The sequence below is a fragment of the Taeniopygia guttata genome, chromosome 15, assembly GCF_048771995.1.
Source record: "Taeniopygia guttata chromosome 15, bTaeGut7.mat, whole genome shotgun sequence".
Lineage (NCBI taxonomy): Eukaryota > Metazoa > Chordata > Aves > Passeriformes > Estrildidae > Taeniopygia > Taeniopygia guttata.
The window spans coordinates 1,805,261-1,820,873 of record NC_133040.1 but is presented as its reverse complement, the minus strand read 5'-3'; the positions used below and the strand labels follow the sequence as shown (position 1 = coordinate 1,820,873).

At 51.3% G+C, this 15,613-nt stretch overlaps 1 protein-coding gene across 3 annotated transcripts in view; it reads right to left on the bottom strand.

The window, feature by feature from the left end:
* Positions 1–15,613, bottom strand: part of KSR2 (kinase suppressor of ras 2) — an 84,125-nt gene that overhangs the window by 57,895 nt on the left and 10,617 nt on the right. For all 3 annotated transcript variants that reach the window (XM_041719439.2, XM_041719441.2, XM_041719440.2), the window contains exon 4: positions 8,442–8,940. In XM_041719439.2, the coding sequence (XP_041575373.1) occupies positions 8,442–8,940 (499 nt within the window). The remainder of the gene's footprint in view (positions 1–8,441; positions 8,941–15,613) is intronic.

Genomic DNA, 15,613 nt, shown 5'->3' with positions numbered 1-15,613 from the left:
AAGGTCCCCCTGAGCCTCCTTTTCTCCAGGCTGAGCCCCTTCCCAGCTCCCTCAGCCTCTCCTGGGGCTCCAGCCCCTTCCCAGCTCCCTCAGCCTCTCCTGGGGCTCCAGCCCCTTCCCAGCTCCCTCAGCCTCTCCTGGGGCTCCAGCCCCTTCCCAGCTCCGTTCCCTGCCCCTCCATGTCCTTCTTGTCATGAGGGACCCAAAACTGACCCCAAGATCTGAGGTGAGGCCCAGGGGACGGGCACTGCCCTGCTCCTGCTGCCACCCCAGGGCTGGGACAAGCCAGGTGCCAGTGCCCACCTTGGGAAGTTGCTCCATATGGATTATTTCCACACCTTGGCAACGTCCTGCTGCCTCCACCTGCTCTGCAAACATCCATCTCCTGCTCATGCCCAATGTCAGGAGCCCACCTGCCTCTCCAGAACTGGAATGGCAGAGGAGCTGCCTGGATGCTCTCCTGAATCCTGCCCATGCAGAACATCAAATCATCGATCCACCAGGTGGATGAGAATTGCTACAAGGGGAAACATCATTATTATCAAGGTTGCAGAGCAGCAGAATTAATGACCCATCAGGGCCTATTTAGGACCAGCTTAAATGATTAAATCTGAGGCACAGTCTAAGCACGGGCTGCTCGGTGGGGTGGGGATGGTGGAGAAGACCTCTGCTCCCAGGTTTTTGGAGGTCTAGGATTCATTTTTCACCTCTGTGCTCTCTGCTCCCAGGTTTTGGAGGTCTGGGATTCAGTTTTTCACCTCTGTGCCCTCTGCTCCCAGATTTTTGGAGGCTGGGATTCAGTTTTTCACCTCTGTGCCCTCTGCTCCCAGGTTTTTGGAGGTCTAGGATTCAGCTTTTCACCTCTGTGCCCTTTGCTCCCAGGTTTTGGAGGTCTAGGATTCAGTTTTTCACCTCTGTGCCCTCTGCTCCCAGGTTTTTGGAGGTCTGGGATTCAGTTTTTCACCTCTGTGCTCTCTGCTCCCAGGTTTTTGGAGGTCTGGGATTCAGTTTTTCACCTCTGTGCCTTGATGGCCCCAGTTGGGCAGTAGACTTGGCCAAGTGCCCCAGGAAATATCCCATAGTCAGGAATTTGTAATGTGAGATGGAGAAAAACACCCCCTAGAAAAGTTAAAGCTGGAGATAATTCAAGGAAAAAGGAAAAGAAGAAACTGGGGATGTGCTCTATCACCAGTTCACATCTGAACGTCACGTCTGACCTCACCCAGCCAGGAAATCCTCATCCCAGTCTGGAAAAGTCCCACCAAAAACCACCTTGGTGCCAGTGGAGCCAAAGGGAAGGAAATGAAGATTGAGAAAACTTTGAACCATCAGGTTTTTCCAGCAGGAAAACACCCACAGCCGGAATGTCGCTGCAGCAACACAGGATAAGGAGAATTCATGGAAAATTTATCCAAAATCCAGCTGCCTTGAGCTGGAGGAGCCTCGTCCCAGCCCAAAGCTGAGCTAGGTGACAAGGTGCAGACCTCCAGATGCTTCCCAGAGGATGTTCCTCGAGGGCTCCATGGATCTGGCCAGGCAGCCACAGCTGGGGACAGAGGAGGGTTTGGGCTCAGCTCCCCCCAGCAAGGGTCAGGGATGAAGGGTGGGTCAGGGGATGGGCCTAGGGGTGGGTACAAGGATGAAGGATGGGTCTAAAGAGGGCTCAGAGGAAGAAGGATGGATCTAAGGAGGGGTCCAAGGATGAAGGATGGATCTAAAGAGGACTCAGATGAAGAAGAAGGGGTCTAAGGAGGGGTCAGAAGAAGAAGGACGGGCTAAAATATGAAGAGTGAATCTAAGGAGGGGTCCAAGGATGAAGGATGGGTCTAAGGAGGGGTCAGAGGAAGAAGGATGGATCTAAGAAGGGCTCACAGGAATAAGGATGGGTCTAAGGAGGGGTCCAAGGATGAAGGATGGATCTAAGGAGGGGTCCAAGGATGAAGGATGGGTCTAAGGAGGGGTCAGAGGAAGAAGGATGGATCTAAGAAGGGCTCACAGGAATAAGGATGGGTCTAAGGAGGGGTCCAAGGATGAAGGATGGGTCTAAGGAGGCGTCAAAGGAAGAAGGATGGATCTAAGGAAGGGTCAAAGGAAGAAGGATGGATCTAAGGAAGGGTTAAAGGAAGAAGGATGGATCTAAGGAAGGGTCAAAGGAAGAAGGATGGATCTAAGGAAGGGTTAAAGGAAGAAGGATGGATCTAAGGAAGGGTCAAAGGAAGAAGGATGGATCTAAGGAAGGGTTAAAGGAAGAAGGATGGATCTAAGGAAGGGTCAAAGGAAGAAGGATGGATCTAAGGAAGGGTTAAAGGAAGAAGGATGGATCTAAGGAAGGGTCAGAGGAAGAAGGATGGATCTAAGGAAGGGTTAAAGGAAGAAGGATGGATCTAAGGAAGGGTCAAAGGAAGAAGGATGGATCTAAGGAAGGGTTAAAGGAAGAAGGATGGATCTAAGGAAGGGTCAAAGGAAGAAGGATGGATCTAAGGAAGGGTTAAAGGAAGAAGGATGGGTCTTAGGAGGGTTCCAAGAATGAAGGATGGACCTAAGGATGAGTCAAAGGACAAAGGGGGGGTCAAGGAAGGAAGGATGGATCAAAGGGTGGGTCTAAGGAGGGGTCCAGGGATGAAGGACGGGTCCAAGGACAGGACTAAAGGTGAAGGTGGGAGTCCAAAAATGGGTGAATGGAGGAAGGAGCTAAGGATGGGCCAAAGGATAAAGGATGGGTGTAATGTGGGGTCCCAGGATGAAAGGTGGGTCCAAGAACGGATCTAAAGATGAAGGATGGGTGTAAGGATGGGTCTAAAAATGAAGAAAGGTCCTAAGTACAAAGGAAAAGTCTAAGTAGGGGCCAAAGGATTCAAGGGTCTAATCCCAGGAGGAGTCCAAGGACAGGTCTAAAGATGAAGGAGGGGTCTAAGGATGGGTCCAAGGATGATGGATGTGTCCAAGTCCAAAGGAAAGGTCTAAGTACAGGTCAAAGGATAGAGGATGGGCTAAAGAACAAAGGCCAGGTCTAATGAGGAGTCCAGAGAGGAAGGATGGGTTCAAGGGCAGGTCTAAAGATGAAGGACAGGTCCAAGGATGGGTCCAAGGATGATGTGTGGGTCTAGGTAGACATCAAAGGATAAAGGATGGGCCAAAGGACAAAGAATGGGCCAAAGGCCGGGTCTAAAGAGGGGTCCAAGGATGGAGGATGGGTTCAAGGAGAGGTCTAAAGATGAAAAGTCAGGTCTAAGGATGGATCCAAGGATGATGGGTGGGCTTAGATAGAGGTCAAAGGACAAAAGATGGGACAAAGGCCGGGTCTAAGGGTGAAGTCCACCCACGCCAGGGCAGATCCCTCAGACAACCCTTCCAAGGGTTAACACACGCCCTTAACGAGCTGGACTTCTGCTCCACAGTGGATTTTTGAGACCTCCCGTCCGAGTTTGTTTCTTTCCTGGCTCCTGGCTGATGGATAATCATTAACTATCCATGAGAGATTCCAATGGCCCGTGCAATTCATGAGGTATTAAATGGGCATTATTTTATCAGCCACTCTCAATGTTTTGTTTCCCTTTCAGGACCATTGCTGAGATGTTTATGGCTTGTGGATTTATGGAAGTCAGGGGATCTTTTCAGGAGTAATGTTCCGTACCTCGGAGTTACGGTCGACAGCTGGAGACTCCATGCAGGAAAATTGGAGGCTCCAAAAAAAAAAATCAGACTTAACCCCTGCCTCAGAAGGTCCTGGCACACAGAAATGATGGATTAAACGCTGGGAATAAGATCCAAAACACAACATTCAAAGGAGTTTATGAGCTGTCATCGGGAATCAAGCAGTACACGGTGGCCTTGCTCGGGAGGGGACCCGGTCGCTGCTGCTGCTGTCACAAATAAATGGTGGTGGTTTATTTTCTGTCTGTGCCAAGGTAGAAAAATCCGGGGGGGGGCAGCCCCAGAGAACCCCGAGGGCTCCACTCCATCAATCCCAACCCACAGCTCATGGGGAGAGAGATTTCTCCTTCTGCCAAAGTCACCCCTGGCTCCCCAGAGCCCCTTTCACCCCACCCTGAGCTGGGGAGGGATAAAGGGACTTTGGAATGTGGCTGGGTGCAGGGAATGTGCCCAGAGGGCAGGGATGGATGGGATATTGGGAAGGAATTGTTCCCTGGAGGGTGGGCAGGCCCTGGCACAGGGTGCCCCTGGATCCCTGGCAGTGCCCAAGGCCAGGTTGGACAGGGCTGGGAGCAGCCTGGGACAGTGGGAGGTGTCCCTGCCATGGCAGGGGTGGCACAAGATGGTCCTTAAGGTCTGTTCCATCCAAACCATTCCATAAATCAGCCTGAGGGACACCAACCTCTCTCCTGGGAGGGTCTCTTGCAGAGACCAGGCAGGATGGAGGTAAATCTCCTCCCCAGATCACTCCAGGAGATCCCACCCAGCACTTGGGACCCCCAGGAGCATCCTCAAACTCTCATCTCTCCATGCCCAGCCCCTCCTTCCATGCTGGAACGGGACATGGGGAACAGAAAGCCCCAATCCAAAGCAGCCCAAGGGCCCAGGAGCACAAGTAAACCCCAGAAGGGATTGATCAGGGAAGGTTCCAAATCCTCCACCAGGGATGAGCTCCCTCCCACAGGAAGCACAGAGGACTGAGACTTCAGGGACACTGTAAAAGTTCGGCATTAAAGAAACCCCATCCTCAAATTCCATGGCCATAGCCATAAAATAACAATTAGCTGAGAAGAGCCTGAAAATATTTCAATTTTAATCCACTTTTTATCTGTGCCAGGCATTTTCCACCTCATCCAGGCTAATAAACAGCTTCCACTCCAGCAGGGCTGTGTTGAAAAAAAAGAAGGAAAAAAAGAAGAATCTGCCTCTTTAACGCACTAATTACAATCCCGACCCACTAATGGGATTAGCAGGCAGGATTTAGTGGTTGTCTCCTGCAAAATCATTAAGTGCCATTAGAGAAAATGAAGTTCCCCCTGCTTCTCCAAGAGGTTTGCAGGAATCCGGATCCAACCCGGCTCAGCGGCCCCTGGAGCACAACGGGGCCCTGTCAATATTGGCTCTTTCCTTGATTAATTCCCTAACCAGGAGGTGAAATTGCCCAGCACCACTGGGATGAGAGCACTGGAGACACTGGGAGAACTGGCTGCAGCCAGGCAAAGGAATCATGGAATGGTTTGGGAGGGAAGGGACCTCAAAGCCCATCCAGTGCCACCCCTGCCATGGCAGGGACAACTTCCACTGTCCCAGGCTGCTCCAAACCCCATCCAGCCTGCCCTGGGACATTCCAGGGATCCAGGGGCAGCCACAGCTGCTCTGGATGTGCCAGGAAGGTGGAGAGTGATGAAGGCAGAGGGGACATCTCTGTGTGTTTGTGTCACCCCGTGTGACTTTTCCATCTCCACGCCCTTCCCTGTTCCTTCCCTTTGCAGGGAATTCCGGGCACTCCATCCCCACGCTGGGGAATCAGTGACCAGAAGATTTCACAGTGTCCAGCTCCATGTCAGGGTGACCACGAGTGCTGGAAGGTGTCCCTGCCCTTGGAATGACATGAGCTCTAAGGTCCCTTCCAGCCCAAACCTCCATTCCTTTGATCCCTGCCTGCTGCATCCAGATCTCCCAGCATCTCCAGCGCTCCCTTCCCGGTGGTGCCCGGCAATTCCAGCTCAGGATCATCAGGGAATATCCAGTGAGCAACCCGCGGATCAAACCTTCTCCAGCTGAGGGCAGAGCGTGGATTGGGGGCCGGAATCCTGCAAAAAGCAGGAGAAGGGAACGCGGGGATGCTCCCTGGGGACGCAAACACTTCCCCAGTACCTAAGCCCGAGGGGGTGGGTGGCATTCCAGGAGGCATTTTCCAGCTGAAATGGCTTTGTTCCAAAAGCTAAAAGCCTTTGGAGACCAAAATTTCCCAGCTCAGGGGAAAAGGAGGGTGGATGATCACCCTCACCTGGCGCAGTGATGGCTCCACAGCCCGGGGGACAAGTGACACCGCGATGCTGAGGCCACCAGACACATCTGCCACCCCCAAACCCGCCCCGGCTCCCTCTGCCCCAACAAGGGGAGCTCCAGGTCAGGCACTGGGAGCACCTCCGTGGATTTAACCCTTCCCGTGCCCCAGCTGGAGCTGCCCAAACCCCACGGATAGGTCGGAGGGTCTGTGCTGTGCCAAGGCATCCATGCTCCCTCCACAGCCCTCAGGAGACTCTTCCCAGGATTCTGGCACGGCCTTTTTATCCTCAAGACCCCTGAATTTTGGGATGAAAAGAGCAGTTTGTCCTGGGATCCTGCTTTGGACCAGCACTTTCCCGAAACACCCCCAGGGAGAGGCGGTGATGTCCCAAAGTGGCCACGCGTCCCCTCTGCCACCCCATGCCATGGCAGGAGAAAGGTTTTTCCGAGCGGGGCCACCGAAAGGGATGGGAAGGGATGGGGAGGGAATGTGGTGATGCCAGGGAATCCTTTCCCTGGCCAGCAGCAGCCTCTGCCGGCAGCGGAGCCGCAGAGCAGGAGCCGCGGGGATGTGGCAGAGCCGGGAGAGCGATGGGAAAGGTCCCGGGGGGTCTCCAGAACAGAAACTGTCCTCTCCACGAGCATTTCTCAATCCATATATCCATGTGGTTATTTCCCATCTCTCTCCGGCGTGCACTCACTCCCCCGCGCATTCCTGGAAAATCCAGCCCTCCCATCCCACATTCCGGCATTGCCAGGCAGCAATCCTGGACCCCTGGGTGCTCCCCAAAATCCGCCCCAAAATGAGATCCGGGGGAGCAGAACCGACACCATAGACATCATCCCAGCTGCTCATTCACCCCAAAATGAGATCCAGGGGAGCAGAACCGACACCATCCCAGCTCCTCATCCACCCCAAAATGAGATCCGGGGGAGCAGAACCGACACCATCCCAGCTCCTCATTCACCCCAAAATGAGATCCCAGGGGAGCAGAACCGACACCGTCCCAGTTCCTCAATCACCCCAAAATGAGATTCGGGGGAGCAGAACCGACACCATCCCAGCTGCTCATTCACCCCAAAATGAGATCCGGGGGAGCAGAACCGACACCATAGACATCATCCCAGCTGCTCATTCACCCCAAAATGAGATCCGGGGGAGCAGAACCGACACCATCCCAACTGCTCATTCACCCCAAAATAGATCCGGGGGAGCAGAACCGACACCATCCCAGTTCCTCATCCACCCCAAAATGAGATTCGGGGGAGCAGAACCGACACCATCCCAGTTCCTCATCCACCCAAAAATGAGATCCCGGGGGAGCAGAACTGACACCATAGACACCGTCCCAACTGCTCATTCACCCCAAAATGAGATCCTGGGGGAGCAGAACCGACACCATCCCAACTGCTCATTCACCCCAAAATGAGATCCGGGGGAGCAGAACCGACACCATCCCAACTGCTCATTCACCCCAAAATGAGATTCGAGGGAGCAGAACCGACACCATCCCAACTGCTCATTCACCCAAAAATGAGTTCCCAGGGGAGCAGAACCGACACCATCCCAGTTCTTCACCCCAAAATGAGATCCGGGGGAGCAGAACCGACACCGTAGACACCATCCCAGTTCCTCATTCACCCCAAAATGAGATCCGGGGGAGCAGAACCGACACCGTAGACACCATCCCAGCTGCTCATTCACCCCAAAATGAGATCCTGGGGAGCAGAACCGACACCATCCCAGCTCCTCCTTCACCCCAAAATGAGATCCTGGGGAGCAGAACCGACACCATCCCAGCTCCTCCTTCACCCCAAAATGAGATCCGGGGGAGCAGAACCGACACCATAGACACCATCCCAGTTCTTCATTCACCCCAAAATGAGATCCGGGGGAGCAGAACACCATCCCACAACATCCCCGCTCCTCCTTCACCCCAAAATGAGATCCGCGGGAGCAGAACCGACACCATAGACACCATCCCAGTTCCTCATCCACCCCAAAATGAGATTCGGGGGAGCACAACCGACACCATCCCAGCTGCTCATTCACCCCAGAATGAGATCCCGGGGGAGCAGAACCGACACCATAGACACCATCCCAGCTGCTCATTCACCCCAAAATGAGATTCGGGGGAGCAAAACCGACACCATAGACACCATCCCAGTTCCTCATCCACCCCAAAATGAGATCCTGGGGGAGCAGAACACCACCCCACAACATCCCCGCTCCTCCTTCACCCCAAAATGAGATCCCAGGGGAGCAGAACCGACACCATAGACACCATCCCAGCTCCTCCTTCACCCCAAAATGAGATCCGGGGGGAGCAGACCACCATCCCACGACATCCCCGCTGCAAGGAGCTGCAAAAAGGAATTTCCACACAAAACCTCCATCCAAAACACCGACATTTAGGGCTAAACGCGCTTTTTCCGAGGCGCTGCGATGAGGTTTATCCCCCCCAGCACGCACCAGCACCCGGGGCACCACTTACTTGGGGGTGTGCGCCTCATCCAGGCGGTGCCCCAGCTGGAACTCGTGGGATTTGCTGCGGTGCAGCGCCGTGAAGCCCGGGATGAGGTGGATCAGCTTCCGCGAGGAGGGCGGGGGCGTCCCGGGGGGCTTCAGCTTGTTCCTGCGGCGCACGGGCGGGGTCCCCGGCGGCGTCACGGTGGTGACAATGTTGGGGGTGCGCGGGGGGGTGTGCGCGGCGTGGCGCTGCCGCGGGGACGGTGGCAGGGAGCGGTGGCCGGACTCCAGGGGTGGGCACAGCCCCGGGTGGCCCTCCACGGTCAGGCGGTCCACGTGGGTGTACATGGGGCCGTGGGACGTGCCGGCGTGGCAGTGGTGCTGCCCACACTTGGGCTGGATTTTGGGGCTCAGGTGCGTCCTGCCCCAGGGTCCCGGCTCCGGGGGGCAGCCCGGGCTGTTCTCCTTGCCCGGCTCCGTGCTCGGCCACTGGATGGTCCAGTCCTGCTTGGAGAGGCTCCCGCCTGGAGAGGGCACAGAGACACGGCCATGCGGTGGGGCAGAGGATGGGAATTCACCGCTCGGCCCTGGGGGTGTTAAAGATCCCATCCCTGGGAGCGCTGATGGAATTCCCAGCTCGTCCCTGGAGGTGTTAAAGATCCCATCCCTGGGAGCGCTGATGGAATTCCCCGCTCGGCCCTGGGGGTGTTAAAGATCCCATCCCTGGGAGCGCTGATGGGTTGGATGGGGCTGGGAGCAGCCTGCTGGAGTGGAAGGTGTCCTTGCCCGTGGAATGAGATGATCCTAAAGGTTCCTTCCAACCCAACCATTCCGTGATTGATTCGATGCTGGCACTGCATCCCAGCAAGAAGCTTCACTGTGCTACAGAATCTTGGAATGGTTTGTGGGGGAAGGGACCTTAAGGATCATCTCATCTCATGCCCTGCCATGGGCAGGGACACCTTCCACCATCCCAGGCTGCTCCCAGCCCCATCCAGCCTGGCCTTGGGCACTGCCAGGGATCCAGGGGCAGCCCCAGCTGCTCTGGGCACCCTGTGCCAGGGCTGCCCACCCTCCCAGGGAACAATTCCTAATTCCCAGTATCCCATCCATCCCTGCCCTCTGGCAGTGGGAGCCATTCCCTGTGTCCTGTCCCTCCATCCCTTGTCCCCAGTCCCTCTCCAGCTCTCCTGGAGCCCCTTCAGGCCCTTCAAGGGGCTCTGAGCTCTCCCTGGAGCCTTCTCCTCTCCAGGTGAGCACCCCCAGCTCTCCCAGCCTGGCTCCAGAGCAGAGGGATGGGTGGCCTGAAGACCTCAGAGGACATCCAGTGCCACCCCTGCCATGGCAGGGACACCTTCCCCTGTCCCAGGCTGCTCCCAGCCCCGTCCAGCCTGGCTTTGGGCACTGCCAGGGATCCAGGGGCAGCCCCAGCTGCTCTGGAGATGCCCCTGTGGAGCTTCACCACTCCGAGAGGAATTTGCCAGGGCTGGAGGTGTCCCCGCATGTCCCACACCATCACCAGCTCCCGCTGCCACCCCAAATGGTGGCACTGGGATGGGACACCCCCCCGGGACGGTGACACCTGGCCCAGGCTGATGCCACCTGACCCCCATCCGTGCCATTTGTATAACGAGGGGGCTGTAATTAACAGAGGCTCCTCTCCATTGCTAATTATCCATCGGCACCAGGAGCAGGACAGCACCTCTGGAGCACCCCGGGGATGAGCCAGGTGGAATCTGGTTCTTGATCCCAGCTCAAGGCCCTGGATTGTCCCCCCCAAGGAAAGCCCAAATCTCCTCTTCCAAATCTCTTCCTTTTCCAAATCTTTTCCAAATCTCCTCTTCCAAATCTCCTCCTCTTCCAAATCTCCTCCTTTTCCAAATCTCCTCTTCCAAATCTCCTAATTTTCCAAATCTCCTCTTCCAAATCTTCTCCTTTTCCAAATCTCCCCCTTTTCCAAATCTCCTCCTTTTCCAAATCTTCTCCTTTTCCAAATCTCCTCCTTCCCCAAATCTTCTCCTTCCCCAAATCTCCTTTTCCAAATCTCCTCCTCTTCCAAATCTCCTCCTTTTCCAAATCTCCTTTTCCAAATCTCCTCTTCCAAATCTCCTCCTTCCCCAAATCTCCTTTTCCAAAACTCCCCCTTTCCCAAATCTCCTTTCCCAAATCTCCTTTTCCAAATCTCCTGATTTTCCAAATCTCCTCCTTTTCCAAATCTCCTCCTTTTCCAAATCTCCTCCTCTTCCAAATCTCCTAATTTTCCAAATCTCCTCTTCCAAATCTCCTCCTTTTCCAAATCTCCTCCTTTCCCAAATCTCTTCCAAACCTCCTCCTCTTCCAAATCTCCCCCTTTTCTAAATCTCCTTTTCCAAATCTTTTCCAAATCTCCTCCTTTTCCAAATTTCCTTTCCCAAATCTCCTCCTTTCCCAAATCTCCTCCTTTCCCAAATCTCCTCCTTCCCCAAATCTCCTTTTCCAAAACTCCCCCTTTTCCAAATTTCCTTCCCCAACTCTCCTTTCCCAACTCTCCTCATTCCCCCTCCCTGGCTGGGTTGATAACTGGATCCTCTCCCCTCGCTCCGGCCTTTCCGTGGGAATGTTCCCGTTCAAGCTCCAAAAGGAGAAGTTTGGGAAATGAAAGGTTTGGGTTGAGAAAAAGCTTCGAGTGAAGGGGTGGAGGATGGGGCACGAGGAGTTTGCTGGAATCATTGTCTCGGAGCAGAACATCTAAATAAATGATTAAAAAATGCCAAAATAATTGTAAAATATTAAAAAATTAACAGGAAAAAATTCCCAAATAATTATAAAATATTTTTAAAATAACAATAAACAATTCCTAGATAATGTAAAATGTTTTAAAATGTATCAACAAAGAATAAAAAGAAAAAATAATATTAAAGAATTAGAAGGAATAAGAAATTAAAGTAAAAAAATTAATTAAATTTTTATAAATTAAAAGTAATACATTAGAATAAAACATAATTCAGATAAAAATTTAAAGGTTTTAAATTAAAGTTATTTAACTGAAATTAAAAATACATCAAAATAAAGTAAAAACATAATTAAAAACACTAAAAAATAAAACAAATTAATTAGAATGAATAAGAAGTACAAATAAATGAAGCGTAAGAAGTAAAAATGTTATAAATTAAAATTAATTAGAACAAAAAAGAAATAAAAATAAATAAAATAAAACCTATTACGATGCTCCCGGGGACAAAAACCAATCCCGGGCCGGGCTAAGAACAACCGGGAGGAGCCGGGAGAAGTAAATTGCGAACGGGAGGCGGCAGCGGTGGGATCGGCTGAGAGCGGGAATGCGCTTAGGGGGGAAAAAAAAACCCCAAAACTATCCCAAAGCCGCTCCGGCCGCAGGGGCTGCCCGGGCCCGGCGGGCTCCGCTCCCTCCGCGGCCCCAGCGCCGATTCCGCCTGGAAAAGCACCGGGAAAAGTCCCTCTGCCCCTCTGTCCCCGCACTGCCCCCGACCGCTCCTCCACATTCCTGCTCTGCTTTAAATCCTGAATGTGATCTATATAATGTATTATTTAATCATATATTTTGTGTATATTATATATTTATTATTGTATAGTATAATATACAGTATTTATTTAATGTATTACTAATATATAATTAATTAAATCTATTATTTAAGAATATATATTTAATATTATAATATATATATATTATATCATATATAAATTATTTATATAATAGAATATATACTATTTATATTATATATATTATAATATAATCATTATATATATAATATAATACATATTATATTATATTATATTATATTATATTATATTATATTATATTATATTATATTATATTATATTATATTATGTTTTTTATATATTATATATTTATTATAATATAGTATAATATACAGTATTTATTTAATATAGTATTAATATATATATTAATATATATAATATATGGATATATATTATATTCATATATATTATTTAAGAATAAATATTCAATAATATGTATTATATATATATTCAATATAATATATATATTCAATAATATAATACATTATTATATATTATATTATGTATATGAACACACAAATATATAATATATAATATATAATATATAATATATAATATATAATATATAATATATAATATATAATATATAATATATAATATATATATAACATTATATATGATACGGTATACATCCTATATCCTATATTCTATATTATACATTATATATTTGTGTTATACATTATACATTCTATAGTCTATCTTCTATGTTCTATATCCTATATTATATGTTATAAGCATATTTGTTTACGAATAATTATTTTTTGGCTATCAGCCACAGCCACCCCCCAGTCCCACAGTTCACCTTTCCTGTCCCTCTGGACGCTCCTTTTGGATGAATTTTGGATGAATTTGGCTTCACGAATCCCTCAGATCCCTCCCTCCAGCCCATCTCAGCAGGGAAACTCTTCCCAAACCGCTCCATGAAAAACCGCCAGGAAAACCAACTCTTGGGAAGAGGAGGCAGCGCTGGGAGGCAGCTCGTGGATCCAGAGATGGAAAATTCCACCGTCCCAAACGACAAAGAGCAAGGTTTGCTTTGTTTGCCCAAAAAGAGAAGGCTGGGAATGATTCCCATGGATCTGGCGAGGCAGCCCTGCTGCTCCTCGGGATGCTCCGAGCGCTCCTTCCCTTCCCAAAAGCTGCTCCAGGTGACCAAACTGGAGTTTTTGGACTGCCCAGGGTTTTTTGGGAACCCCCCCAGTGCCAGGGCAGCAGCCTCTGGAATGGCCTCTGGAATCGCCCAGCTTGGCAGCACGGGGATATCGGGAAGGTCAGCACTTCCCTCCTCTCCACCCACCAGCACAGCTCCCAAATTCCCTCCAAACTGGGATTTTCCTGCTTTTCCCTCCCTGCTCCCGACCCTGCCTGACCCCGCGCTGTCCCCAAGCCACCCTCAGCCTTCCCAGGCCCATCAATATTCCAGCCCAGCTCATTTTTCCCGCTAGGACACTAAAAACCTGCCCGCATCCCTCGGCAGTCACACCCCATCAACCCCACTCGGATTTGATATTAAATTAATCCCGCTCCGACATCAAACCCGCAAACAAAACCCACTGCCAGAGATCCAAGGAAAGCCCAATCCAGCTTTGGTGACCCCACGGAGCAGGGGGGGTTAATCTGGATTTCCCACACTGATTTTTGGGATGCTCCGGGGTTTTCCCTGCTGCCCCCAGGACGCTCAGCGTGGGAAGCGCCTCCTTTTCCAAGCCCATCCTGCTCAAATCCATCTCCATGAAGCAGCCTCCAGCTCCCTGCCCAGGCAGGGGTGGCCTGGGAAATTAAAGGCTTCTAATTAACGACTCAATAAATAAAGATGGATGGGAAAGGTTAATCCTGAACCTCATTCCTGCTTTATGAATACAAATCTTGGCGTCTCGGAATCGGCCGCTGCGGCTCCTGCCAAGGAATTCCAGCTTTTAAGGAGGATGTAACTTGTTCATTAATTACATTTTTAGGATGAGGGCAATATATTGATTCGCAAGGAGATAAAATGCAGCTAAAATAGAGATTTAAAGGCATTTCTGAGGCAGTTGGTGCACCTGGGACTCCTGTGGGGGGATGATGGATGGATGGATGGATGGATGATGGATGGATGGATGGATGATGGATGATGGATGGATGATGGATGGATGATGGATGGATGGATGATGGATGGATGGATGGATGGATGGATGGATGGATGGATGGATGGATGGATGGATGATGGATGATGGATGGATGATGGATGGATGATGGATGGATGGATGATGGATGGATGATGGATGGATGATGGATGGATGATGGATGGATGATGGATGATGGATGATGGATGGATGATGGATGGATGGATGGATGGATGGATGATGGATGGATGGATGATGGATGGATGGATGGATGATGGATGGATGATGGATGGATGGATGGATGGATGGATGGATGGATGGATGGATGGATGGATGATGGATGGATGATGGATGGATGGATGGATGATGGATGGATGGATGGATGGATGGATGGATCCATGGATGGATGGATGGATGGATGGATGGATGGATGGATGGATGATGGATGGATGGATAATGGATGATGGATGATGGATGGATGGATCCATGGCTGGATGGATCCATGGAAGGACGGATGGATGATGGATTAAAGCAGCACAGCACCCCCTTAATGCACCCCAAAGCCACAACCCCATCACTGCTCAGTCCCCAAGAGCCCAGGGGGACATTCCCAAGGTCCCAGGAGTGCTGCTCTGCCCATCCCAATCCCACATCCCACCAAAACACGCTGCCTGGTCCATAGGGAATCTGAAGCGGGTGGGATGGTTGGCTCCCACTACCCACCCGCAGCCCAAGGATCCAGGGAGCACCCTGCCCTTCCCTGGCCAGAAATCCCACTGCTCCCAACTCCCTGCCCTTCCCTGGCCAGAAACCCCACTGCTCCCCACTCCCTGCCAGCTGGAGAGGGGCAGGGACTCTGCTCCTGCTCCCTCAGGGGATGAAAAGGGCAGAATTCCTCGGAAGGAGCCAGAGGCAGGGAACAGGGAACCCATCTGGCATGGCATGGGGAGCTTCCCACACCCAAATTCTCAAGAAATTCAGGGAGATTTGGTTTCCTCCACTGCCTGGGAGTTCCTGCACCTCTCAGGGCTCTGCCTGTCACCTCCCTGTCCCCAAGGCTGTGTCATCCATGGGACAGTGCATCTCCAGCACGGCATGGACCCACAGCTGGCATTTCCAAGGGTCTGGCAGAGCAGGAGTGGCCACGGCAGCATCCTGGCAATGATGGAGAGACAGAGCAGCGGGGTGATGGAGGGAGTGAAACGGGAAACAAACACTCCATGCCTGCTGGCTCGCTCCTGCTGGGATCCAATGGACCACCAGCAATGCTGGCAGCCCCATCAGCTGCCCCATTAGGGAGCAAATGGAGCAGCAGCATCCCACAGACCTCTGGTGTTTCCATCTCCTCCTCCTTCCATCTCCTCCTCCTTCCATCTCCTCCTCCTTCCATCTCCTCCTCCTTCCATCTCCTCCAGCTGGAAAACTCTGGAAGAACCAGAGAAACGTCCTGCAGCTCCTGATCCAAAGGCCAAGGCGTATTTTCCAAAGCAGGGAATTCCCTGGGCTGAGTGGGCAGAGGGAGGGAGTGGGATTTGTT